Raw genomic sequence first — 27118 nt, 5'->3', positions numbered from 1 at the left:
TATGCATATTTATAAGAAATAATACATTATTACCTGAGTTCTTCTTCCCTGGCTTTCATTTCTAGTAGCTCCTGCTGTATCCGAGATTCTGCAGGTAATGATTTGCGATTCACTAATGTGATATTGCTAGTTCCATTTTGGCGCTGAAGTTCAGAAGGCTTCATCTCTGTATTTTTGTTTGGTTCACTGTCCACACACTTATCTGCAAACTGATCATTTTTCTCGCTTATCCAGTGAGAAGCAAAGGTAATATCTTTCCCTCTGCTAGATATAAACCTTTGCATACTTATTGATCTTCCTGGAGCCTGTTTGTACAGCCTTCGTACTGGGGGAATGGCAGATGTGGAAGAGCTTGTTGAACTGGTTGGAGATGGAAGCCCTTTCGTTATGCTGTTATATTTTGTACTTCCATTGGCAAGCAGCACAGGAATATCTGAGTCAGATGGTGAAAGTGTTAATTTTTCTGACACATTGTGCTCATTTACACTTTCCCCAAGTCGAGCCACCTTTGAGTCTGTTCGTTCTTGAGAAATGGTTCGGATTTGACCTGATTCTCGAAGAGCCATCTCCCGACGAGTTTGTTCTTCTATCTCCTGTTGAATTCTGGAAGTAGCTAAGATTCGCTGTGTATTTCCAGAGTAAGTTGCAGTGCTGAAAGGTTTGGTAATACCACTTCTTACTATGTTAGATTTTACAGCACTATTAATAGATAGGCTTTCTGCACTCTGGCTTCCTCCCTTTTCCTGTTTCAAAGCTTCCTCTCTTTCTTTGGCCAACCGAATTTCTCTTTCAATGGGTGATTCATCGAGTGACTTGTACATCATGTTTCTATCCTCGTCGTCTTGAGCCTCTAGAGGGCGTACAGTAATGTGCTCCCTTCGTCTGTAAGGCACATAACCAGATGGAGAAATGCGTCCTAAGTACACTGAGTCTAATGATACCGTACGATTCATAGGTGAATGGCGATTTTCTGGAGAAAGGTGACCATTATACTTTCCATCTCTTATTTGATTGCTAGAATTTTCTTCATTTTTTTGTTCTAAATTCTGAAGAGTGGAAGCAGAGAGCTTTATTTGCTCTCTCATTTTTTTGAGTTCATCTTCCCTTTCTCTCATTTCTCTTATTTCCATTGCAATTTTAGTTTCTGTAGTATAATTGACATAAGGAGTTTCAATATTTGAGATCACTACAGTACGTTGAGTAGGGGAATGCGAAGGAGAGCGTGAGGTGGGAAGCTGGCCAGATTGTAAACGTTCTCCCCTAAGAGAAGAAACAGTAGGCTGATCAATCAATCTTTCTTTATCAGCAGTTTTAACATCATCATTAGAATTTGTTTGCTTTGTTATTAGAAGTGGATTTGTGATTTCTAATGGCAACAGTACAGCTGTGTTTTCATGTGATTGGTTCCAATTATCATTAGAAGGTTCACATAACTTATTTTGAATTGTGTGGACTGTGTTGTTAGATGCTTGAATATTCTCTGTCATCACAAATTCCGAAGAATTGCTATCTACAATGGGAGCTATTTGTTCTTCAGTTATCTTTTCCTGACCTTGGTACAGATTATCTGCTAATTCAGAACTAAGATCCAGTGAAATCAGTTCATTTTCATTCTCTTTTTCATGTTCTTGAGCATCTTCATTTATTTTTTGATGGCATAGTAGCACATCAGAAGCTATACTAGAATTTTCTTGTGAACTAATTTCTTTGTGTTTCATTTCACTTATTAAATCATCTGAAGATGATTCCTGTGCACTTTGGACTTTAAGCTTGACCTGCCCATTTTCTGTTTCTATGCTGCTCTCATCTACATTTTTACTTTTGTATGCAGGATCTTTTTCTTCACAATCTGCATGTTTGTCAGTTGCCTCCAAATGCATAGTTCCACTCTTCCCATCATCTTCGTCACTTTCAAAAGATTTGTTAATAATCTCTGGGTATCCGTTTTCTGTATACATGCTATGATGCTCTACATATTTGTCAGTGATGTCATTTTTAATATTTTTGTCTGTATGCCCTTTAGAGTATTTGTTACTGCATCTGTTATTCTCAATTGGGCATGATAATTCTTCCATCATTCTCCTTTCCCAGAATGTTTTTAGATGTTCTTTTTGTTCTAAAATGGAAGCACTGTCCACCAAATCTAAAGAGAGAAAAAGAATAAATTAAATATATATGAAGGGAAAGAGCAAATCTTATTACACTACTAACCCAAGTAATCAGTAATAGATTAAAAACAAAAAATAATATATCTACACACATACACACACACACACATAAAAGGACTGAGGGTTGGCCATGATCCTAGGGGTTTGATCCAGGCTTGTTGACACACAAATAGCATGACTGATTCATACCTAGCACAAAAAATGCACTGTCCATTGTTAACTGAGATGATGTTGGTTTATTGGCTGGTTAATGCACTGAAATAAAGTTTAAACTTGGCCTCTGCAGGATAGGAGTATATAAGAAACTACAATAGCCTCTCAATTATCAGGGTAAAGATTATCTGGGTTGCAGAATAACCAGTCTTTCAGTCCATGGAAGTCTAAGTCAGTCTGAATCAGATAACAAAAAGAAATATGTGGAATTCATTACAGAATTTTGTAAACAAACAATTTTTGTTTACATTTTGTAATGTTTTTATAGACAAGACCTTTGAATCACACTAGCTTGCTTTCTGCCTACTAGTCTATCGTAGGAAAATTATGAGAAGTCCTTAGCTAAGAATGCAAAGAAAAATTTCAAAGAATTCTTTGCTTATGTTAACAGTAGAAGGATAGGGATGAACAACATTAGCCCACTAGATACAAATGGCATAAACAGCGATACAATATAATGGTTGCTGACAAATCCTTTTTCTCAGCAACCACAGTCACATACATTGATGATCCTGTTCAGGTTGCTGCCAAACTAAATAAACATTTTGCATCTACATTCGTGTGTGAAGCAATTTTTAAGGATGGGAACACAAGAAGTATAAAAAGTTATAAATGGCAACTAAATGATTTTATTATAACTGAGAAGAAAGTCAAAGAGAAACTGCTGGAGCTAAAATTAAATAAGGCACCTGGGTTTGATGAAATATATTTGCTTACTACTTTTATTGCTCCTTTTAATATAAATGGATAGACAGATTCGGGGGATATCCATACAGATTGGATATATGCCAATTCACAAAGGGTGAAAAGAGTAATTACAGATCTGTTAGCTTGCCTAATGTGCTAGGAAAATTAATGGAGTCAGTAGTTAAAGAAGTAATGCAGAGTCATCTTGAGAGAAACACAGTTATGTGGCAAACACAGCATGGATTTATTAAGGGGAGACCCCATCAGGCCAATATGATTAGCTACAATGAGGTAGTCACAAAATGACCAGAGGCAAAAAATAATTTTGATGTCATACACAGTACTTAAATTTCAGTAAAGCTTTTCATACTTTGTCACATCAATGACTACTGTACAAATTGGAGAAGTGCAGTATTGAGAGATTTTTTTTTTTTTTTTTTTGATTTGGTAGTTGTTGGCGCATCGGCTTCTGTGGCCATATTGCACCTCCCAAGGTTTTTGCAGTACTTTGATCCAAGCCCGAGGCGGGAATCGAACCCGCGACCTTTGGGTTGCCGGGCAGGTACTTTACCCACTCGGCTAGCCCGGTCGGCAGTATTGAGAGAAATTTGCTAAATATTAGCATTGGCAGCATGATGCAAGGAAACAAAACTTGTACAGTATCCACTTTCTGTCTCCTGCCACCCAGCAACCCTTTTATCTCTATCAGTATTGAGAGAAATTTGCTGATAGAGATAAAAGGGTTGCTGGGTGGCAGGAGACAGAAAGTGGATACTGTACAAGTTTTGTTTCCTTGCATCATGCTGCCAATGCTAATATTTATTAAAGATACTGATGTAGGCATATCAAGCTTAAATGTCTGTTTTCTGATGATACAAAGTTGGGCAGGGTAGCACTGTGATAGTAAAAAAGTTTAAAACTGATAAATTCAAGGAAATGGGCGATTTATCCAAAAGATGAGCAAACCACTGGGAACCTGCAAAAGAGCACCTTTATGAGAAGAGTCTTCAAATATACTACATCCCGGAAACAATGTACATTAGAAGGGATAGCAAAATCAATGAAAGTGAAATTTTCATTGTAATAAACAGTTCCAGACTAGAGGCCATAAATTTACAAATTAATGGGAAAGTGGTTTAAGATTAGATTGTAAGAACTTTTGTTTGGCCGGAGAGTTTTTAATTACTGGAATAAGTTATCTCCATGGGTAGATGAGGGGCTGACCTTTGGAGTAAATTCAGAGAAACAGACCACCTGTCTGTTTTCATTTCAAGTAGTTACCTACATGAAAAGAAAATAAACCACCTGTCTGTTTTCTTCATTGCTTTTTACATATTTTACCTTTATTTATTTTATTTTTTTTTTTTTTCTATATGGTGCAAGAAAAGCCTCTGGCTTCCTTGTGCTATAGGGCTGATACTAATACTTCATTTGTGTAGCAATCCTATTTTTAGTAATTTTATTGATTTGTAAAATCAATTACATTTTGACGGCCATTTACAGTAGGCTATAAACAAAAATAAATTATTTACACTCCTCAGACAAGTTAGCATGAGATAATACAAGAATATTACCATATTTAGCAATCTTATTAGTATTAGCATAGGCATATAATGCAAGAAAGCAAGCTTATGCAGCATCAGCCAAAAAAAAAAAATAAAAATAAAAATACTCCCATTTCACCCCTCTGTTCATTCAAAATACCTGTCCAGCTGAGCCTTAAATTTATTTAGGCTATAAACTTCCACAACAAGGGATGGAAGTCTGTTCCACCAACCAACTACCTGCTGGCTAAAGGAAAATTTCGCACATCTATCCTATATCTGTCTTTCCTCAATTTGAATTAATGCCCTTTCAGGTGATTATTTTGAGCAAGAGGAATGTTTCCATCAGCATTGAGCATGCTCAAACCATTCAAGGCTTTATATACCTCTATGAGATCACCTCGCCGGTGCCTAGTCTCCAGACACTGTAATTTGAAAGACAAGCCTTCCTTCGTAAAAGCAACCCTTTGTTCCATTCACTAATCTTGTTGCCCTTCTCTATACTCATTCCAGCAGCTCTACATCCTTCTTGAAATTAGGCCTCCAGACCTGTACACAGTACTCAAGGTTTGGCCTGACCATTGCCTTATACTAGGGAATAATCACCTCCTTATCCCTGCTAGAAAAATTCCTGTATATCATTGACAAGACACCATGAGCTACTCTTGCAGTCTGTCTGCACTACTCAGAAAACTTCATATCTGCCTGCACAATTACTCCAGGTCCTTTTCATTCTCTACCACTGTCGATGTAGTACCACAGAGTTGATACATTGCTCTGGGGTTTACTGTTTCCCATATATAGTACTGTACTTTACATTTGTTAATGTTAAACTTCATTTTCCACCTCTCAGCCCATCTGCTCAACCTTTTCAGATCCTGTTGCAGCAGCACACTGTCAGTAGTGTCCTTAACAACCCTGCCAACCTCTGTATCATCTGCAAACTTGGACATGAAGCTTGATATACCATCATCAATATCATTTATAAATACAGAAAACAACAATGGACCCAACACTGAACCCTGAGGGACTCCACTAATAACATTAGTCCACGATGAGCAGTGTCCGTTGATTACCACTCTCTGTCTTCTCCCACTCAACCATCCCTTTATCCATAGCAGCAATTTGCCTCCAATACCACACTGCTGCAATTTGTGCAGCAGTCTTCCATGTGCAACAGTTTCAAAAGCCTTTCTAAGATCCAAATAAATAAAATCAAAGTTATTCCCTGCATCCATTTCTTTTATAACTGCATCATAGTATCCAATCAAGTTGGTCAGGCAACTTTCCCTTAACAAAACCATGCTGTGTCTGAGCTATAACTGAAGTCTTGTCCAGATGATCCTGCAGTGCTTCTTTAACCAGTGCCTCCATTAATTTTCCTGGAACAGAAGTTAAACTCACAGGTCTATAATTACTTGTGTCAGCCTTTGATCCTCTTTTGTGAATTGGGGTCACATTTGCACATCTCCAGTCAATGGGTACCTCCCCTGAGTCCAAAGAAACTCTCATAATTATGGCTAAGGGTTTTTTTACTTCCTTTGCTGCCTCCTTTAATATAACTGGATAGATCCCGTCCACCCTGGGTGCCTTTCTTGTGTTTATCCAAAACAATTTCTCCTCCACTTTCCTCTCAGTTATTACAAAATCATCTAGATCACTGCCAGAGTTTACTTCACCTCTGGCATTCCTCTTCCTGAATAACTCCTCATGTGTGAATGTAGATGCAAAATACTCGTTTAGTTTGTTAGCCACCTGAGCAGGATCATCAACAGTAGAACCATCAATATCCAGTGGACCAATCTGATTCATCCCTTTCCTTCTAGAGTTTACATAGGTAAAGAACTCTTTTTCTGTTTTTCTTTGCATCCTTTGCCTAGGATTTCTCATAATCTGTCTTTACCTGTCTAATCTCCTTTGTGACTTGGTCACAGACCCGCTTATATCTATCATAGATTTCCATGTCACCCATTAATTTATATGTATCCCATGCACTTTTTTTTCTCTGCCATATGTCTCATTAGTTCATCTGACATCCATTTAGGACTAAACTTGAACAATATTTCTAAAACCTAGTAGCTTCCAAGATAAATTCTTTGAATGCTTCCCATTTTGAATTTGCTGTTGGTAACATAATCAGTTGGTCCCACTGTATAGAATTTAAATACTGTCTCAGACCATCATAGTCACCTTTACAAAAGCAAAAACCCTTCCCTTTATCCCTGATGGTAATTACCTCTTTGAGTAAATCCCACTTCAGCACACTGTGATCACTACCATGTAGTGGTTCCTTTATCTGCAGATTCTTAATGCATGAAGAATCACTACTGATAATCAGATCAAGAGTATTACTTTCTATTTGCCTCCTGAGCAAGCTGCTGTAGAAAACAATCATCCAATAAATCCACAAAAGCTTTGCTAGTGTGAGTGACCAATCCACAAATTCAAGGCAATATCTGGGAATTTAAAATTTCCCATTATAAGACTCATTGATTTACTGGCCCACTCTATTTCCCTGTACAATTTCTTATTATATTCATCAGAGTCATTAGGCCTATAGCACACTCCTACTCTCAATTTTGATCTCTCATAGCTTATGTCACACCAAACTGACTCAACACTACACTGTCCAGAATGTCGACTGGCTTCACTTCCTTGGATTTTATGTGTTTCTTAACGAATAGCATAACCCCTCCTCCCTTCCATTCCTGTCTATCCTTCATGTACACATTTTACTCTCCAAATTCCAGTTCTGCATGACCCAACGTCTCTGATATCCCAACAATATCTGCCTTTGATGTTTTGAGCAATACCTCAAATTCGTCAAATTTATTTACCAAACTCCTAGCATTTGTGTACACGCAAGTATACATGCACCTGTTCCTGTTCTTAGCTACCCTAACAGAACCCATGCGTTTACTTGTATTGCAATGACTCCCACAGTCTCTGAAATACCCTGCATCTTGTTTTCCAGGCTGCTGCTCATTCGAATAGAAGCAGTGCAAGAATCACTTTCACCTCTGCCAGTGGCTTCTTTTAATCTATAAGTCCTTGTATCCCCCCAAGCTAGCAGTTTTCTGACCCACCTAACACTGGCTCGATAGCATCAGCAAATATTCTTGCACTCTTGCTATATAATTTATCTCATCCCTGTAGAAGCAGTCTCTCCTGTTAACAAGTTCAGACCAGGCTGAAAAAAATTCTACCCCTTGAGCCTTGCACAATCTTTCCAGGCCTTATGGGCTTGATTCAGTCAATTCGAACACGTTCTATAGTTCACCTTGTAATAACTTTCAAATCATTCTGTAATAACTTTCAAAGTTGCAAAGCATAATCATGCCATATTGAGTCAAAGATTCCCTCCTCCCTCACTCCTCAACGAGGATTTCAATTACACTACCATCTCTATGATATTTACATGTAAATTGTGTGTGCATGCCCGCACACACACACACACACACACACACACACACAAGAGTATCTATAAAAATAAATTACGAGTATTTATATATTCAGAATTTTCTATTGCATTTCTTCAGCAAGTATATGAAAGTTCTGATTCAGTTTGAAGTTCTTTAGATGTGTTTTGTTAAGCATATCTTTCTTATACGACTGAGAGAAACTTTGAAGAAGGGTAAGTACCCTCTGCTTTGTATATATTTATAATAACAGTACTAATAACTAACTACTTGGTCACCTGGTAGCATTACTCCTACCTCAATGTGGCAGGGCTGGGCTTTGATAAGTTCTCATCCAGGACAGAAAGGAGTTTCCATGGAATCAACTAACCCTCTAACCATGATACCTATGGATTCCACGATAACAGAAAACGACAACCTAGAAGGATTGCAGACAAAGAGAGTCAAATTTGACACCTCTAGTACTAAAATACCAGCCTTGTTTGTAACACATTCATTGTCTGATCAAGATTTAGGCAAATTATCTCCATTTCTTTTACAAAAAAGCATAGAAGCAATTGCAGGACCCCCTAAATTGATAAAGAAATTACTATCTGAATATCTACTGGCTGAAAAATCCCACAAGAAACAATCAGAAAAGTTACTTATGGTAACAAATTTTGCAGGCCTGTCTGTGTCAGTAACCCTTTTTTTTTTTTTTTTTTTTGTTAGTTGTTGGCACATCGGCTTCTGTGACCATAATGCACTTCCCAAAGGATTTGCATTTTACTCTGATCCAAGCCCGAGGCAGGATTCAAACCTGCGACCTTTGGGTTACCAGGCAGGCACTTTACACACCTGGCTAGCCCGGTCAGCGTCAGTAACCCTACATAACTACCTAAATATATTAGTATTAGTAACAGCCATATGGCGCAAGGAAGCCTACAGCTTATGCTGCACCAGCCAAAAAAAAAAAAAAAAAAAAAGAGCAAAATAATAAAATAAATAATAAATAAATAAAAATTGACGTTGGTTCCATGGAGCTGAAGGTGGATCCGACAATAACGTTGTGTGAAATGAAAAAATACAATTTAAACTTAATAAAATCAGTTTTATTTTATTTGGTATTTTCATTTACAATCAACAATAAAGGTTTGTGGTAACTAAAGTAGGATACATAGTTGAAACAATTCAAACTATTAACATTGAGATTGAAGACCAAGTTGATATATGACTGACTACACATAATAGATTTTGTAGGATCTTATGCGAGTTTAAGATTGAATGTTGATTCCATGAAGTCGAGGAATGGAGCATTTTCAGTTTCTTAACGTCAATGTTGAAATCACCCACTAAAATTATTGGGATCTTTCGAAAGTTGGATTTCCTTACAACTTTAGGTATGTCTCCAAAATAAATCGCTAGATTGGAGATTAAGAAAACTTTAATCTGCTCCAATGTTGAATTAGGTGAGATGTAGAATGTTACTACAAGCAAAGTCTTCTGTCCATTTATTTCAACTTCAGCTGCACAAATGTCCCCACAATTATCTGTACCAGTCATTTGCCGTAGCGAGTGCATCCATGGTAATGAGAATATGTGGCATACATATTGTCGATTCGACTTTATTGCATATTACAACACCACTGGATCGCACAGAAGGTCTTTTTAATTGTGTGATATGTTTGTATTCTCGAACATCAACATTTTCATCGTTTTCAAGCCATGTTTCATTTAATGCCAAAATATTCGATTCCATGAGAATTGGATCGGTCGCAATGTCTTCACCATGAAGTTTCAAACTCTGTGAATTCAACAATACCAATTTGAAACTCAACGAAGCAACTTGATCCCAAAATTGTAATGCAGTTGTAGAGAATGTTTCCAAATTATAGTAATTCAAACGTTTCAATTCAGTTCAGAGACCTTGCATCTTAGGTGCATTACTACCATGAGCATGATAGAATGTAAAGTCATCTTTCTGATTTCTAATGTACAGGCCATTGATGCTTTTAACTATCAACAATGCAACATATACCAGTTGCTATTCGAGACCCTTATCATAATCGAATACGATTTCTTTGGAAGTTCCACCCTGAGATTTATGAACTGTCATGGCACAAGCTTCAAACAAAGGAAATGGATTCTTTTGCATTTAAGCATTTTGAAAGCTACTGCAGCGGAATACCTCGTAATCGGAGTCCAGCCAGATTTTAATACGTCACGATGTGACGATATGTGTGGGAGAAACTTGAGACGACTCTTAGTTCCAACATTCTTGCTTTTGAAATGTAACCATAATCTTTTGATTTCTGTTTTTTTATTATTATTATTACTAGCCATATGGGGCAAGGAAGCCCGAGGCTTATGCTGCACCAGCCAAAAAAAAAAAATTTGAGTACCCTGAGAGAGAGAAGAAGGAGGGAATCACCAAAAAAAGAGAAGAATGATGATATCCAGCTCAGGACTCTGGGTGTGCCAAGCCCACATTCACCAGATGTGAGCCCCTGGGGTTAATATCTTCCATCTCAATGTGCTGTAAAGTTCCGATCGCTCCATTGACCAAACCATCTTCAACATCAATGTTTGTAGTGATCATGTAAGGTTTTCCAGTCGATAGATGCAATACATATGGCAAACCTCCAGTCTCTGCTACACTCATTTGATGGAGTTTTGTTTGCATACTAGTCCACTGTTCATGACACTTGCAACTTGTGAATATTTATATTTAATATATATATGCGTTATATTTAACATTTTTGTTACAATGAAACAAATGAACAGCATTTGGTACTTGTTCCATGAGAAAGTCTCGTGTTCTAAATCGAATTTTGCTTAACTTCTTTTCTTCAACGTCTAACATTTCGCCATTTCCAATTTTAGTTGTTTGTTTGTTATTTGGTTTTTAGGAGCATTAGTAACTAAGGCCATATTGCTCCGGGAATATGCAGTGGTCAGTCTCTGACCTTTCCGCATCCTCTGTATTTGGGGGTGACAAGCTCGAACCCCGATCTAATCAATCAATAAGCGTGTGCTACGCACTGCCACTCCTTGCCACCTGGCTACGGAGGCACCTCCAATTTTAATTAATAAGCTGGAGAATACATCATTCTGTCTCATCACTTGAACCAGTGGAAAGAAACAGACTGCCACAAGATTGCACCACCCAAGGAATTCTTATGAAGCTTGAATATCTGCCTTGCATTCACTGGTGGCAACTGACACAAATTTTCACAAAAGATGATATCTAAACCAAACTCTCGATCGAATTCTCCGGTGATCTCTTGTAGTTTGGCATTGATTGTATGCAAAATGTCAGATCTGATCATGCTAACTTCATCAATGAATACTGCTTGAACGTTATGAAATGCGTTACAATAGAGGTGCAAAGTTTCTTGAGCAAGACCACCATGTATTCGTGTCATACCAACTGTGAACGCCGAATGAACTGTAGTACCAGTGATCGCTACGGCCGCCTTCCCCGCAGGCAACGAATGCATTGTTAAACGAGTTTTTTTTTTTTTTTTGTTAGTTGTTGGTGCATCGGCTTCTGTGGCCATAATACACCTCCCAAAGTTTTTGCATTTTACTGTGATCCAAGCCCAAGGCGGGATTCGAACCCATGACCTTTGGGTTGCCAGGCAGGCACTTTACCCACCTGGCTAGCCCGGTCGGCAAGCGAGTTGTGCGCCTGACTTAAGCGATTGTAAGTTACCATCATAATTTTCAAGGTAAATGTCTTGCCACAGCCTGCTGGACAAGTAAAGAATATGTGAAGCAGTGTTGTGTTAGCTCGATCTGTTATTCGATGTATAACTTCAAGAATCAACTCGCATTATTCTCTATTCGTCATTCGAACCAACTTGCAGTAATCATTGCTGGTCATGACATTATCTCGGCGACATACCATAGTGGATAGCGAGTTTGCCGAAATCATTTCAATATCATTGTTCTCTTGAAATCTGTTACTAGCATCCTCTGTGATTCGACTTTGAACATATTCCTCACATTTTGCTTGAGCATCCTCTTTATCACCCATTTTGATGCAAAGTTTTCTGCAACACTAAGGTTTTGTCAATATCGATGTCCGACTTGTACCTTTTTGCAGCAATTCATAAAGTACTCTTCGTTTTCATCGTATATCTGAAGAAACTTGTTTGAATCTAAGATATCAACCATTTCATTTTCGAAAGGCCAGTAAAGTAAAACTATCTCACGTTTATACTCTGCCAATTCAGACATTTCATAGTGGTGATACCTTGACTCGCATCTAGGTTTACATTGTCCCTTCACAATATTGTGTTTTGCTGCAAAATCAGCCAAGCTGACCGAGCTCTCCATCTTTTTGTCTTTTCTCCTATTTCTCTATAATATTTTCATTCCATGTGTCTGTAGAATCATCGTCAAGATTTTCTTCAGCCATTCCCTTCTTGCTCTTCTTACTTTTCTGACACTTGTGAGGCCAAGTAGTTGGAATGTACACAACTTCTCTACTAGCCTCAAACATTGGCTGGCAAAGCAAATACCCACCTGCCTCTTGCGAGCTCATTTCAATGCTGTTCAACATTTTAATGCTAATATGTTTTAACAAGTCAGTGTAGTCTTGATTGCAAGATATTCTCCTTGCAATTTCATCAACTCTCAATGCAAATGGCTTATGCCTCTGTTGGTTTTCTTCTACAATGTATGATGCACATGAATGTTCCTCGAGTATGAACTGTAAATCCATGTTCAAATTTAATATACCAGCTAATCCAAGGATTGAAACTGTCCTTCCAAAGTTGTGTCATATTTCCTTTAATTAGAATGATAGTCTCATCAATCCTGATCGAATAACATCCAAGTAAGTTTTCATATCCAACTTGTACTCTTTTAGAATCTGCTCGAGTGTATCATAATATTTCTCTTCAAGATCTTTCTTATATTGTTGAAAACGTCGATTGCCTTGTGTGTGTGTGTGTGTGTGTGTGTGTGTGTGTGTGTGTGTGTGTGTGTGTGTTGCCTCCGTAGCCAGGTGGGCAGGAGCAGTAGTGCGTAGCAAACGCTTCTTGATTAGACCAGGGTTCGAGCCCGTAACTACCAAATCGTTATGGGCTCTAACAGTTGAGTACTAAACGGCTAACAGATATCTTGTAGTTTTTGCAGCTGTTATATGTAGGAGGTGTAGACTAGCAATCGAGCACCTTCGGCTTATTTTGCACAGAACAGATTCAATGTGACTTAAATCTAAGCTTTGGGTCAAAAGTTACACCAAGATCTTTGTGTTTAGTCACAGTTGGAAAAACCATGCCCCCAGTGATGGTTGTATGAGTGTGGGAAACTGCTTCAGAGAGAAAACCATAATTAGGAACTTTTTGGGGTTCAGTTTAAGACGGAAATGATTAAGATAGTTATAGAGAACTTTCAGTGTGTTCAGTGTGTTGAGGGTCAAATGGTACCAGGGATTTCTCCCATCACCATGAGTTTACATTGTCATGCAATACAGTACACTGTAAATGCCAGAGATTTAAAAGTGTATGGATATTGTATACAGTGTAGTGTTGTGTACCATTGTTCATCTGGTCATTTAGCTGCTGAGCCCCTGATGGGACCCAACGTTGCCCACACTTTGCTTCGTGGAGGCAAACCAGGTACACCAGCACATAGTTTGAACTCTGGCAGGCCCTGCCACCTAATTTTCTGGGATTTCAATGGCAAGGCCTAAAAAAATAATAATAATAAATAAATAAAAAATAAAATAAATAAATAAATAAAAAAGTAACAACTCTGTAGGGATTATACGCAGAAAGGTGTATAAGGCCAAAAAATTGGGCGAACAGAATTTTAGTACTTTTAAGTTTTGACTGTGTGGGGCATATGCTGTGAGAAGCAGACAGGGTGGGTGGGGAGACTGAAGACTGGGGGGGTAGAAGTTGGAAGTAGGGGGTCGATAGAGAGATTGACCCCTACAATTAACAGTGAGACAGGCCCATGTCCCGCCAGAAGGAAGAGTGGGGAGGCGAGGGACTTTCCCCCTCCCCCCAGGAAGTAGTAAAGAAGGCACCGTGCAAGGGAGAATTGGTGTAGGTTGCTAAAAGGCCTTTGGTGTTGTCATTCCAGTTGGTAAAGTCCAAATTATTGGTTGTCGATTTCAGCAGGTTTGTCTGGAGGGTGGGGTCAAGAATTGTCCTTACAGTTCTGTTATTAAATGTTCTGTTTTACTAATGGGCATCTTGGTTTGGTGGATATATCTTTTGCTATTGTGGATCATCTTGTTCAAGTCTGCCTTTGTTGTGCCAGGAGAGTTCTTCGTCTTGTGAAGAGATCCTTTGCAAAGCAAGAGAAGGCACTATATTCATCCTGGGTGTAGCACACATTCCTTGAGTGACCGGGGTTCAAGCCCTTGACTACTAAATACGATAAATATTTGTATTGATGATTTATTGTAAACTCTACTGACTTGGTTGTCATGCAGGAGTATAAACAGAAAATTTAATTTAATTTGATTTTTAATTTAAGAAGTGAGATTCTTGATCCTTTGGAATATATCTGATCTTCGTAATGAAGATACAACAAAGGTCCTCATATAGCTGGCAGTCGTAGACAAGGTGATGCCAACTCTCAAGCCCCCCCCCACAGGTACATGTTGGGTCCTCTGTGATGCCGAGAGCGACAAGTTTAGCATTTATAGAACCGTGACCACTAAGTAGAAACGTTGTGTATAGGCCTGGCAAGAACCATGGTGGGGAGCTGGGGAAGTTTCTATTGACATCTGGTAGGAATTTTCTGGTGATCGCTCCCTTGGTCAAGTTTGACCACCTGGTTTGCCATTCTTGCTGCAAATGGGCATGGAGGCGATATTTTTCAGCTGTCTTGCCAGTTGCTGGATTAATTGTAAAGTTGAGGAAGGTTTGTGGGTTTCCCTTAGTAAAGTGGTACAGTAGACCAGTTCTAATTACCATGAGGTCGAGAGGTAAGGCGCCAGCCAGGACCTGGAGGGCATGAATCTCACTGTGCGGCAGGCACAGGAGGTGACGAGCAGTATGGAGCATTGGATGGCATCCAGCGTCCTTCTGTTGGTGGCAGTGGTAGCTTTGGTATACCAGATTCCAGAAGCATATGTTATTATCGGTGTGAAAACAGTTTTGAAGAATAAAGGTAAGGTCTTCCGGTTGAGTGAGCTTGCTGATCAGTTGTGATCACCCCTCTGTCTGCTGATGGTGGTAGTATTTCCGTTAAGATATTTATATCGTTGGCATAGGGCGACGATATAAAGATATTTATATTCTGATATAAATATCAGATATTTATATCAGAATATTACGCAGAAGTGAAAGCAGAAAAGTGAAAATGTCACCTTTAATTCGGAAGAAATGTTTAGCAGATTCAGAAAGGCTGTAATATTTAGGCTATCAAAAGCAGTCTTGATATTGGCGTAAACAACCGCTGTTTCTGCTCTGGAGTCAAATGCATTTAGTATTGCCGTTTGGACTGCCAGAAGGTTGGTAACAATTGATCTCTTGGAGAGAACATAATGGAGTTGCTTTGGTAGTTGTGGAAGATGGCATGTTATGTGCGGTAGAAGGGCTTTCTCCACCAGCTTTAGCAGTGCATATCGGTCTGTAGTGCTTTGGCTGACTTGGTATTTGAACTTTGGTAGTGGGGCAAGAGCTCATTTTCTCAAGCTAGCAGGAAGCACTCTTTGAACTAGGATGAAATTGAACAGGTAGAGTAGAGGATCAAGAATATATGGACTGAGGCACTTCATGATGAAATGAGAGACTTTATCGACACCAGCAGTGCATGACGAACGTAGGAAGTTAATGTCATAAAGCAGCTGTTATAGATTGATTTGGATAGAAAACAGCTCACCAGCTGGACCAGCAATAGAGTCTGGTTGGTGATCATGTAGTGTTATCCTGATATCTGGAGATACTTGATCATTCACCTGGAGTTAGAATCTTGTTCAGAGTTAGGGGCAGAGTATGACAATTTGCTTTTGGTTAATGTCTCGTTAGTAAATATGATGTTACCATCAGCAAATTCTAAATGGGGAGCAATCTTGGAATTAATCATAAAAGCTACTACACTTGGTTTGAAAATAGGAAATAAGAAATACTGTTCAAGCTATAGGCCTAAATGGATATCCAATGAACTAAGGAGACTCGTTGCCAAGAAGTAAAATGCATATAAAAAATGCATCAGGTGATACAGAAGCCTATGGTAGATAAAAACTAGTCCGTAATCAAGTCACAAAGGTTAGGCATGCGAAGGCATGTTACGAGAAATCTTTGGCGAAGGATGCAAAGGAAAAAAAAGCAAAGACTGTTTTACTTATACAAATACTAGAAGGAAGAGTACGAATCAAATTGGTACACTTGATATCGATGGTCTGACTGTTGATGATTCTGCTCGGGTTGCTGACAAACTGAAGGAATTTGTATTTAGATTCACGTATGAAGAATTCTCTAATAAAGTTGATGCCAGAAGTTTATGAAACTCTAACAAAGAGCTAAATAATTTTGTAATAACGGAGAGTAAACTGGAAGAGAAATTGTTACAGTTAAACACAAGAATGGCACCTGAGGTAGATGGAATCCATCCAATTATATTAAGCGGCACAGCCAAGAATGTAAGCAAACCCTTAGCCATAATTACGAGAGCATCCTTGGATTTAGGGATGTTTCAGTTGGATTCAGATCCAGTTCGCGAGAACTGGAGATGTGCAAAGATCCCCAAAGAGGCCTTCACTACCACCTTTCTACAGGAATCCTGGCCATCACTCTTAATTACTAAACAGATCCAGCTGCTGATTTCAAACGGGAGAAGACACGCCTTTTGCATCCTTCCTTGCCCAAACTTGGCAATCCAGACGGAAAAACTCGATAAAGGACCAATCACCCACACATTCATTCCGGATATCTCCAAAGTTTACACAGCATCTTAAACATCTTAAGGAAGTTAATTAATTGATAAAAGAATTTAAAATTAATTTAACAGTTTATGGAAGTTAATTCTACCCAGCACCGTCTAGCTGAGTGTCTCTGAGGCTATATACGTTTCTTCTCAAGGGCTACGTCTCTATCAACAGCAAACTGGCATTACTGGGCATCCCAAATGTCACTGGACTCACTGAGAATTGGGAGCACCTTATGTACGTATGTCCAACATATGAGGATCTTCGGTGCTGACTCATCACTCAAATTCCAGACGAACCGCAAGGACTCGACATTTTATATGTCAACAAGGAGCACTACCATGAAGCCTTTTCCCACTTCACCCAGCAGTTATTCACCTGGAGAAGATCCCTACCTCCGGAATTGCCAATGCTTCCATATTTGATTAGGCATCTACCGAGCCTTTCCATTTACGTTACTACCAGGAACAACCACACATACTGCAGTCTTCAAGACTCATTTGACCAGATTTGATATACTGAACTTGTCCTCCAACAGAATTTGATTCATCTTGAACTTGTTTTCTAGCTGGACTCAACCCATTATCGATTGACTGAACCGAACTCCACTTCCGGTACTCCTCTGTCTCCTCGACTAAACATGATATACAAATCACCTATATCGACAGCAAACACGGGACTTTTTGTCACAGCATAGTATACTGCTAACCCAAATCTAGGTCTGGGTTACATACCACATATTCGCCAACACGCACACAGCTCCCTTGCTGCGTGGCTTTCTTCCCCCTTCCTCTGGTTTATCTGCATCCTCCTTTCACCTGGTGGAGCATGTGTGTATATTGGCTTCGCTCCACTGCCAGACCACTGGAATGTCTTCATCCAGATCCTCTTACTTCTCGTTTTACCGCTTTTCTTACATTCCGTACCTTCCCTATACTCTACCCTCCTTTTTTTTTCGTCTCTGTCCAGAAAGCTCAAGCGACCCTGGCGGAGAGCAGCCAGCAAATAACAGACAACCCTGGCTACCCTACCAGTGGGGTGTGTGTGGTAACGTGGGATCTCATTAGGAGCCCACGGGCAAATGCCAGGACACAACAGAACACAAAACAAAACAAAACACTTTTGCTCGCATTCACAGTAGTAGTTTGTCACAACGATGTACTTACAGCACAATAGTGGGAAACCACTGGAGCCACCACACTCCCAAAACACTATGCGCATGTAACCCCCAAATACAAGGGGATCAAAGGTAACACAAGTAATCAAAGGTAATACAAGTACCTGTTAATTTAACTTCTCTTCCAAGAAAAACAATGGAGTCACTGGTTAAAGAAGCAATGCAGGATCATCTAGACAAGACAGCAGTAATAATTCAGACACAGCATGAGTTTCTTATGAGGAAATCTTGTCTAAGCAATTTTAATGGATACTATAATGTGGTTACAAAGGAACTGGCTGCAACATATAATTTTGATATCATAAACTTGGATTTTCAGCTTTTGATTCTATTGTACATAAAAAACTGCTTTGCAAATTGGAGCAGTGTAGCATTAAGGAAAAGTTGCTATTATGGATACTGGGATGGTTAAGTGGGAGAGGACAGTGGTAAACAATAGACACTGCTCTTCGTGAACTAATTTTACTGGTGAAGTTCCCCAAGTTTCGATGTTTGGCCCATTATTATTTTCCATGTTTATCAATGATATTGATAAAGATATATACGGCTTAATAGTCCAAGTTTCCAGATGAAACAAAGGTTGTCGGGGTAGTTAATGACAGGAATGACTGTATGCTATTGCAACAGCATCTGGAAAAGTTAGGCAGATGGGCTGAGAAATGGAAATTGAAGTTTAACATTGACAATTGCAAATTACTGCACATGGGTAGCAGTAATAAACGATCCGTAAAAAAGTCCTCCTGTCATCGATGGGATTCAAACTCTTCCACCTGGTTTGGTGAGGACGGCAATCCGAACAACTGTGCTACCCACGGGGGCGACCCCAGAGTAACAAACCAACTGGGTGGTACTACACTCATGTTAGTGGAAAATGAAAACGATCTCGGGGTAATTGTGCAGTTATATATTAAGTTTTCTGACAGTGCAGACAGGCTGCTAGGACAGCACATTAGGTTTTGTCAATGATATTACAGGAATTTTGCTAACAGGGATCAGGAAGTGATTTTCCAATTTTATAAGGCAATGGTCAGGCAACATCTTGTGTACTACATTCAGTCTCATTTTAGGAAAGATGTAGAGCTGCTGGAACGAGTACAGAGACTGGTGAGGGGAACACAGTGCCTTACCACGCTCTTCCCAAGAAAGGCTTCAATTTCGCAAATTGCAGCATCTGTAGACTAGGCAACTGCGAGGTGATCTGATTAAAGTAGTTAAGGCTTTGAATAGACTGAGCAAGCTCAATGCTGAAGGAATTCTGCCTCATGCTCAGACTATGCACATGAGGAAGGAAACATTCACATTGCGGAAGGAAGATTACAGAAGAGATGTGTGGAAATTTGATTTTAGCCAGCGGGTAGTGATTTCTGGAACGAACTGCCATTTCTTGTTGTGGAAGCTGCATGCTTAAAGAAGTTCAAGGAAGAACTAGACAAACTGTTGGAGAGAATGGATAGGCGAGATGGAAGTAGGTGTTTTTTTTTTTTTTTTTATGATGCTGTAAAAGCTTGCTTTCTAGCATCATTTGTCCACTACTAATGCTTATGATCTTGTTCTCCAGAGTGCTAAAATCCTATTTTTGCACACTTCTGACAGCTGATCCCCTCTTTCTCTCCCCATTTCTGTCTTTCTTTGTCACCGTTCTCGATCCGCATTGGTCAATAGACCAAAGCGACTTGCGAACAATAACAATGTGAAAATACGTCACACTTTCCGGTTCTCTGCAATATAATGATGACAGGCCATACTAGTTTTCTTTAAAATTGATAAAGGAGCAAAATCGCTTCTTTGTGCATATGTTTTTATTGGTTTTATTAAGCATCTGTATATTCTTGTTGCTTTTATTTATATCTATGTTTTAGCTTTAAAAATTTTCCGTTATGCTGTAAATTTCGATATATAAAGATTTTTTTTTTCTTTTTTCTTACGTTTTGCCGGTAGTTGCGATATTTATTTCAGTATGAAAAAATACATTATTTTAACAAAAGAATAGCAAGATTATGGAATAATCGGTTTGTGATGAACATTCGAAATCTAATTCATTGGTCGACAACATTTATTCATGGATGTTAATGGATGCAGAGCCACTACCCAAGCAGGTTGAGCAGCTAAATACATACCGAAAATAAAAACCCTATTATTGACCTAAACGTTTGCAGGTTATGAATTATCCAACAGGTTCTACGCTCACTGGTCAAAAAAATTAGAAAACTTTTGCAATTGGCATCAATAGATAGTTAACGTACGGTATGCAAATTAAGTTGTCATATGCAGTGGTGAACTGTGAATATTCGGCATTGAGCATGCTCAATGCCGATGGGATTCTTCCTCTTGCTCAGAATAATCACCTGAGAGGGCATAAATTCAAATTGAGGAAGGACAGATGTCGGATAGATGTGTGCGGAAATTTGCCTTTAGCCAGCGGGCAGTTGGTTTGTGAAATAGACTTCCATCACTTGTTGTTGAAGTTGATAGCCTAAACAAATTTAAGGCTCAGCTGGACAGGTATTTCGAACGAACGGAGGGGTGAAATGGGAGTAGTGGTTGTGTTTTTTGTTTTTTTTTTTTTGTTTTTTTTTGGCTGATGCTGAATAAGCTTGCTTTCTTGCATCATATGCCTCTACTATTGCTAATGCTAATATTTTAACAATGGGCTCGCTTTTTGATCGGTCACGGAAGTGACGTCATCCGCGGTTTCCACCAGAGGCGCTTCCCACGCTCCCACTACTAGTAGTGTAATTAGTGCGTGTGACGCATTTTTCGTGACTGACCGGTATGATATCTCGAGTCGGGAGAGGGTGGACAGATGGGCTTGTTACCCCCTTAACCATGCAAATGTGTATAATTAATAATAGCAATGGTTTTCCATTTAGATGTATAAGGTCTACTAAAAAAAAAAAAAAAAAAAAACGTAAAAACCTCGTCGTCATGCTTCCCTCTACAATGATACCTCAATACGATAGTGTCTGGAGTTCTTTTTAGAATTTTTGAATACTATGACGTCACAATCATACTTCCTGAAGTTACTACTGCAGTAAGTATGATTGCAACAATAAAAGTAACAATACAAATATTTGTAAACAATTTCCTTTTTCGTCTCCCATTTTCGTTACATTCCATTGTTAGGTTCCCCTAACAGCTGCGTATGTCGCTTCAACTACAAGATCGTTACTTCAATCGACGCTGTTTTCCAGAGATATTTAGATATGTTGCAATCGCAAGTATACATCTCTTACTTTAATTATCATAAATCCATTGTATCTTGTCTTTCAGAAATTATGAAAATTTTCGAATGTTCAATAAAATATTTACATTACAAAAGCTCTTTTATTTCGTAATCAATATACCTAAAAGAAAAATACTAAAATAAATGCGAAGGATGTTTCACATAAACCATCTACCACGCCTGCACGGCACATGCGCAACTTTTTTATTCGTCGTTTTTTTAACAACTCGGAAAATATAATGTATACATTTTTTTATGATAGAATTTTAATATTGCAAATAAAAAATAGCATGAAATATTTCCCATATCACAAATAATAAAACTATTACAAAACATTTCACAATATTTTTTCACAAATATTACATAAAAAAATTATTTCACAAATATTCAAGAAAAATTTATTCTAAAAATTGCCATATACAATTTACTTCTTTATTAATATTTGTTGTCGATCTGCTTTGCTCAATAGCTGAGCGATGATTACAGAGGAATGATTTGACGTAACCATCCGGATCAAATTGAAGCAATGGTTTTCCATTTAGATGTATGGTCATCATAATCTGCAACGTGTTTGTCAACATTGTGCATTCATTCACTCAATATTATTCATTACGTTGAAAGCTCACTCAGCTTCAGCACTGCTAATCGCAATGGTTTCAAAGATATTTCTGGCTTTTTTAATTGAAAGGAAATTTCGCTCGATTTTAAAGATAAACTGTCTTCGACAAAATCTCTAAAATCATTAATTTTTATTTCATATTTTATTAGAAAACTTAAATTTCTTATTCGGTTTTCACCGTCTTGTAACCGAGACGAAAGTTCTTTCACATTCCACGATTTCGGGTAGTATATGTTAAAATTTCTTTGAATGGTATTGTTATTTTCTTTTTTTTTTTTTTTTTATTATTTAAAATCACTCTGTTGCATTTAATAACTTATCCTTTAAGGATAAAACAATGCATTTAATAACTTGTCACGAGGTTATTTTACTGTTTTTACTTTCGATTTTGATTCCTTCAAATTCTTTCCACTTCAACATGCTCTCAATTTTAGCTTCATGATTTCCTTCAGAATTTTTCAAATTAGCAATAGCATTGATATTTCGAATAATTAACTTATCTGCTTTTACCATAGTGATTCTGTAAAGCTTCTGAAAGGTAAGAGAGCCCCTGAAGGATGTCGATCATTAGTGCTAAATGGTTAAGAAATTCCAAATTTAAAAGTCGATTTAATAATCCTGGATTATTTAACTTCTGATTCAAAATGTTTGCACAAAGCGGGATAATTCCCCCAACCCACAATTGCCGTCCGCAAGCAACAAACTGCTCATTCCACATCAAGTTCTTTAGCAATCATCCTTAATTCGCGCTAGTTTTTTTGGAAATAGTTTCTTTTATTAATTATTGCCTGTATGCCATTATATTTTAGAACTTTTTTTTAAATATTCTAAAAAAATGCTCGACAAAGTTTCAAAATCTTTCGTACATTTCATCTCCTAAAGTTTATATAATATCTTAGTTGCCTCAAATACCACCCCCTCTAAGTTGCTACGCTCACTAGTTCTTTAAATACTGTACAGTGAAAAATGTCGGAATCACACGGATATTCAGCTACTGTGACCGTGTAATCATAGACAGGAGAAATTTAGTGGAAGGCAAGGATCACTCACTTCTCCGAAAAACATATGCTCGTTTGCCAGAGTAAAGGGGAACCACAACACAGGTTGACCAGAGGCTATAATCATTGTTGAGAATCTTCTTAATCCTCTGACTGGCTATGGAAACAATATTGACTAGCGCGACTTCTCGGTATATGACTGCATAGGTTTTACGGACACCACTAACATTGTGAAATGGCAATTTCTTTCACCCTTAATTCTCACTTTCTAATTACCTAAATTGCTAAAGGCCAGAGGTGAGAACAATTCATACACAATTTGTCTCTTCTAATCCGTTTTCTTCGTTAACGGAAACTATTTAAATGTAATTACCAAGGGGGAAATAATAAAAAAAAAAATTTCACTATAAAGAAGTTCGTTAAACAAAGGCCCGACTGTAATTATATCAAAAATGAAGCAATTTTAAAATACATAACCGATCGATTGCGCCATTAAAATACTGGGAATGGGGCCCCCGCTCGCCCCACCGTAGTTTCGGCTCTGGATACTCAATAATTGCATTCAGGATTTCATTCGTAAAATAAATGATCGTCTCGACAATGGGCTCGCAAATTTTCAAAAAAAAAAAAATAACAATGGGCTCTCGCGAGCCCACTATAGCTCACCATTGGTCATATGGCATGGTCACAAAAATAAACACTGTACACTTTCCTGGGGGGAAACAGCGATCTCTCCGATTTTCAGAAAGGCGTTGTAGGAACATGTTTAGTAGCAGCCACACAGAAAATCACTGGCATGTCTGAAAACAGCCATCTGAAAAGTATAATGAGTAGAAGAAAATATGAGAATGCGGCAAAGTCTGCGCTGTAGCACAGGGGTATCGTCACTGTCCACCCAACAAGGTCATATGGCTGACATTTGCATACTGATGCCAATTGCAAAAGTTTTCTAATTTTTTGCCCAATGAAAAGGCCCAGGTTCGAATCCCGTCGATGACGCGAAGAACTTTAATGGGCTTCGGTCACGCCGTGGCTGAGTTAGTCGATCTTCAGGTTTCCTCCCCCCCCCCCCAGAAACTAGGATTTTACATCCAGCAAAACAGACAAATCGACCATAGAACACATTCAATTAACAGACAAAAGACACACAGCACGGCAGATGAATTTAATTATTCGGGTGGCCTAAAAATAATAGTTTAGTGGGGGGTTTTTTGGTTTTTTTAGTACTCCAAGAAAGAACGCGACCACAGGAATTTAAAGCGAACTGTGTATCAGAATGGAAGGTCCGGGGGGGGGGGGAGCAGCAAATGACTGAAAAATACACTCAAATTTGGGCAAAGAAAGAAACTGATTTTCAACCGAACTATGCAGTGGAAGCTGAAGAATCTGGAATTTGATAGCGTATGCCTATAGAAAGTAACTTCTTTCTATGAAAAATTGAAAGATTCGACTGTAGTGGTGCCACCGCCAAGACTGGACTGTGAAAAAAATTATCACAGTCTGACATATTCGATCTGCACTTTTTTGCACCAATGATATGGTGAAAGTGTGCCAACACTTCAAGAAACTATGCATCCAGACTGTCTCATGTCCACCACTCAACCGGTTGGATGTGGTTCCTTGGTATGGGGTATTTTCTCGTGCAACGGATTAAATCCTCTCATATCGTCACAAAGTTGCGTTATCGTCAATAAACATGTTTCTGTCGTATCGAAACAATTTCATCATACAATGCTTCATATTTACCAGGATTGGGATGGATTCTTTCAAGACAACAATGCAACTACCCATAAATTAGATAACTGCATCAACGTCTACCCTGGCCGCCTAATTCTGCAGATCTGAATCCAATTAAGAATGTCTGGGAGTTCTTCGAAAGGTAAATTCAGCTTTGCATTTCTCTACTAACTACAACACAGTAGTTGACAAATATCCTGATAGGAGAATAGACAAATCTGGTGGGGGGGGGAGACCTACTGGAATTCATGCTACGACGTGTACGGGACGTAATAAGGACAGAAAGTATACTGAATGAAGGTTTGTTTTCTCTCTCTCTCTCTCTCTCTTTTGGCGAGTGAGAGTATAAATAAAGGTGATTACTGCTGTCTCGCAGGAACAAGCAATTTTAGATATACCATACTTCACTAAGAAGCAAAGGACAATTATAATGTAGGATCGATTACTGATTTTATTTCCTTAACGAAAGAGGCTAGTGAAATTGCATTATTTTTATCATATCTCATATGGTAAATACCTTCACCACGAGTTGCCTGATATTGCACTACCTCAAATAAGTAACGGTTCACCATAAGTAACAATAGCCTTCACCACTGGTGAAGCGTTACTTATTCGAGGTAGTGCAATATCAGGCAACTCGTTGTGAAGGTATTCCCAATATGAGATCTGATAAAAACGATGCCATTTTACCAATTTGGTAATTCAATTACGAAAAAACATGACGCAATTGCACTAGCCTTTTCGTTAAGTGAATCATTACGTTGAGGCTATAGCCCTGCCAAACTCTTTGTATTTCCTTAATTGAGGGTCTAGTGAGCATTCACCAACTGGATACAGTATTATAAACAACACCATACTTACTAGGAAAAGGAAGCGGAATGAAATATAAGGAAATAAAATGAAAACTAACATTGGGTCCAATGCACACCAGTAGGTTCAACATTATTTTTACAACAGGCGGCAGTTCCGCTTCATCGCGAAACTCATTTCCCTATTTCTTTATCAATCAAAATAAACACTATGTTATGTTCCATATTCCACAAAATTTAAGCAAACCTTATATTTTTGCAGTAAATTAAGATATTTTCAAAGCTTCTGAATTTACTACATTTCCAAAAGCCTGGGAAGTGTAAAAAATGTCTTGATATACTGTAAAAAATGTCTTGATAAATATACTTTAAATATGAATTTACATAGCCAAGATTTCCACCATTTGTCCTGGCCGCTCCAGTTCTGAATCCAATTGAGAATGTCCAGGAAATGTTGGAAAGCGCAATTCAGCCACAATTCTGTACCAACCACAACGACGGCAGTATAGTAGACAGGCGTTTCCCAAACTGTAGTACGTAGACCAGTTCCAGTGGGGCTGGAACTGGTCATATTATTCGTTCTATGTATAACAAATTGATGACAAATAAAGTTATTCTGTATATATATCTATGTAAAAATAAGAATAAAGTTGAGTTCTTTTAAAAATAAAACTGAATTTTCTTTTCAAAAAAACTCAGTGTTCATACACACGCTAGGAAATATATATATATGTACAGGGTGATTCATTACCAGTGCGACAAACTTGCAGAAGGTGTAGGGAGCACAAAGACGAATCGGAATCACATAGTATTGCAGGGTCCGAAATGTCTTCGTCATGCCGTAGAGGACGTTGAACGGGAGGCCGCGTGAACAACGATCCCGCTGGAAGTCAGCATTTGTGAACCGTTTCTGTTGAAGAAACCAAGCAGCAAAAGTCCTCCGGAGTGGATAATCCGCAGGCTCCAATGATTGGACGCGTTGCAGATGGTATGAACTCATTTGGTTTGTTGACAGTATCCTCCATACAGTAGATTGGGAAATACCCAATCGTTGGCCTATCGATCGAGTACTCGTACTCGGATTGCCTTCTGCAAGACGTAGGACATTCTCCTCATTGTCTGGCGTCCTTGTCGTTCGCTCTCGATTCATGGTACCTCTCGTGAAACAACCAGTCTCACGTAACCTTCTGTGCACACGTGCGAAAATCGTATGATGAGGAGCACGCCTGTGCGGGAAACGTTCCTGGTACAAGCGCAGAGCGGCGCGCCCGTTACAGTCCGCAGCTCCATACGCGAGGTGCATGTCGGCCAGTTCAACGTTTGAACACTCGTCCATCCTACTGCCTCGGGAACCGGTTCGCCAATGCTGACTTCCAGCGGGATCCCTGTTCACGCGACCTCCCGTTCAACGTCCTCTACCGCATGACGAAGGCATTTCAGACCCTGCGATGCTATGTGATTCCGATTCGTCTTTGTGCCCCCTACACCTCCTGCAAGTTTGTCGCACTGGTAGTGAATCACCCTGTATATATATATATAGGGATCCGCAAACTTTTTTTTGATTTTTGAAAGTGTCCGTAGATCTCAGTAGTTTGGGAACCACTGTAGTAGACTAGTCTCACTGTAACTATGTTATATACGAGTAGTAA

The 27118-nt window shown here is 38.7% G+C and overlaps 1 protein-coding gene across 2 annotated transcripts in view; it reads right to left on the bottom strand.

Annotated features, from left to right (window-relative positions):
- Positions 1 to 27118, bottom strand: part of LOC150086959 (uncharacterized) — a 227765-nt gene that overhangs the window by 81965 nt on the left and 118682 nt on the right. For both annotated transcript variants that reach the window (XM_090372847.1, XM_090372848.1), the window contains exon 2: positions 34 to 2143. In XM_090372847.1, the coding sequence (XP_090228973.1) occupies positions 34 to 2143 (2110 nt within the window). The remainder of the gene's footprint in view (positions 1 to 33; positions 2144 to 27118) is intronic.

Source organism: Mastigoproctus giganteus, chromosome 4 (genome assembly GCF_048544385.1).
Source record: "Mastigoproctus giganteus isolate SK-2022 chromosome 4, ASM4854438v1, whole genome shotgun sequence".
In the NCBI taxonomy this organism is placed as follows: Eukaryota; Metazoa; Arthropoda; class Arachnida; order Uropygi; family Thelyphonidae; genus Mastigoproctus; species Mastigoproctus giganteus.
Note: the sequence above shows the minus strand (reverse complement) of the source record. Positions and strands in the feature narration are given on the sequence as shown.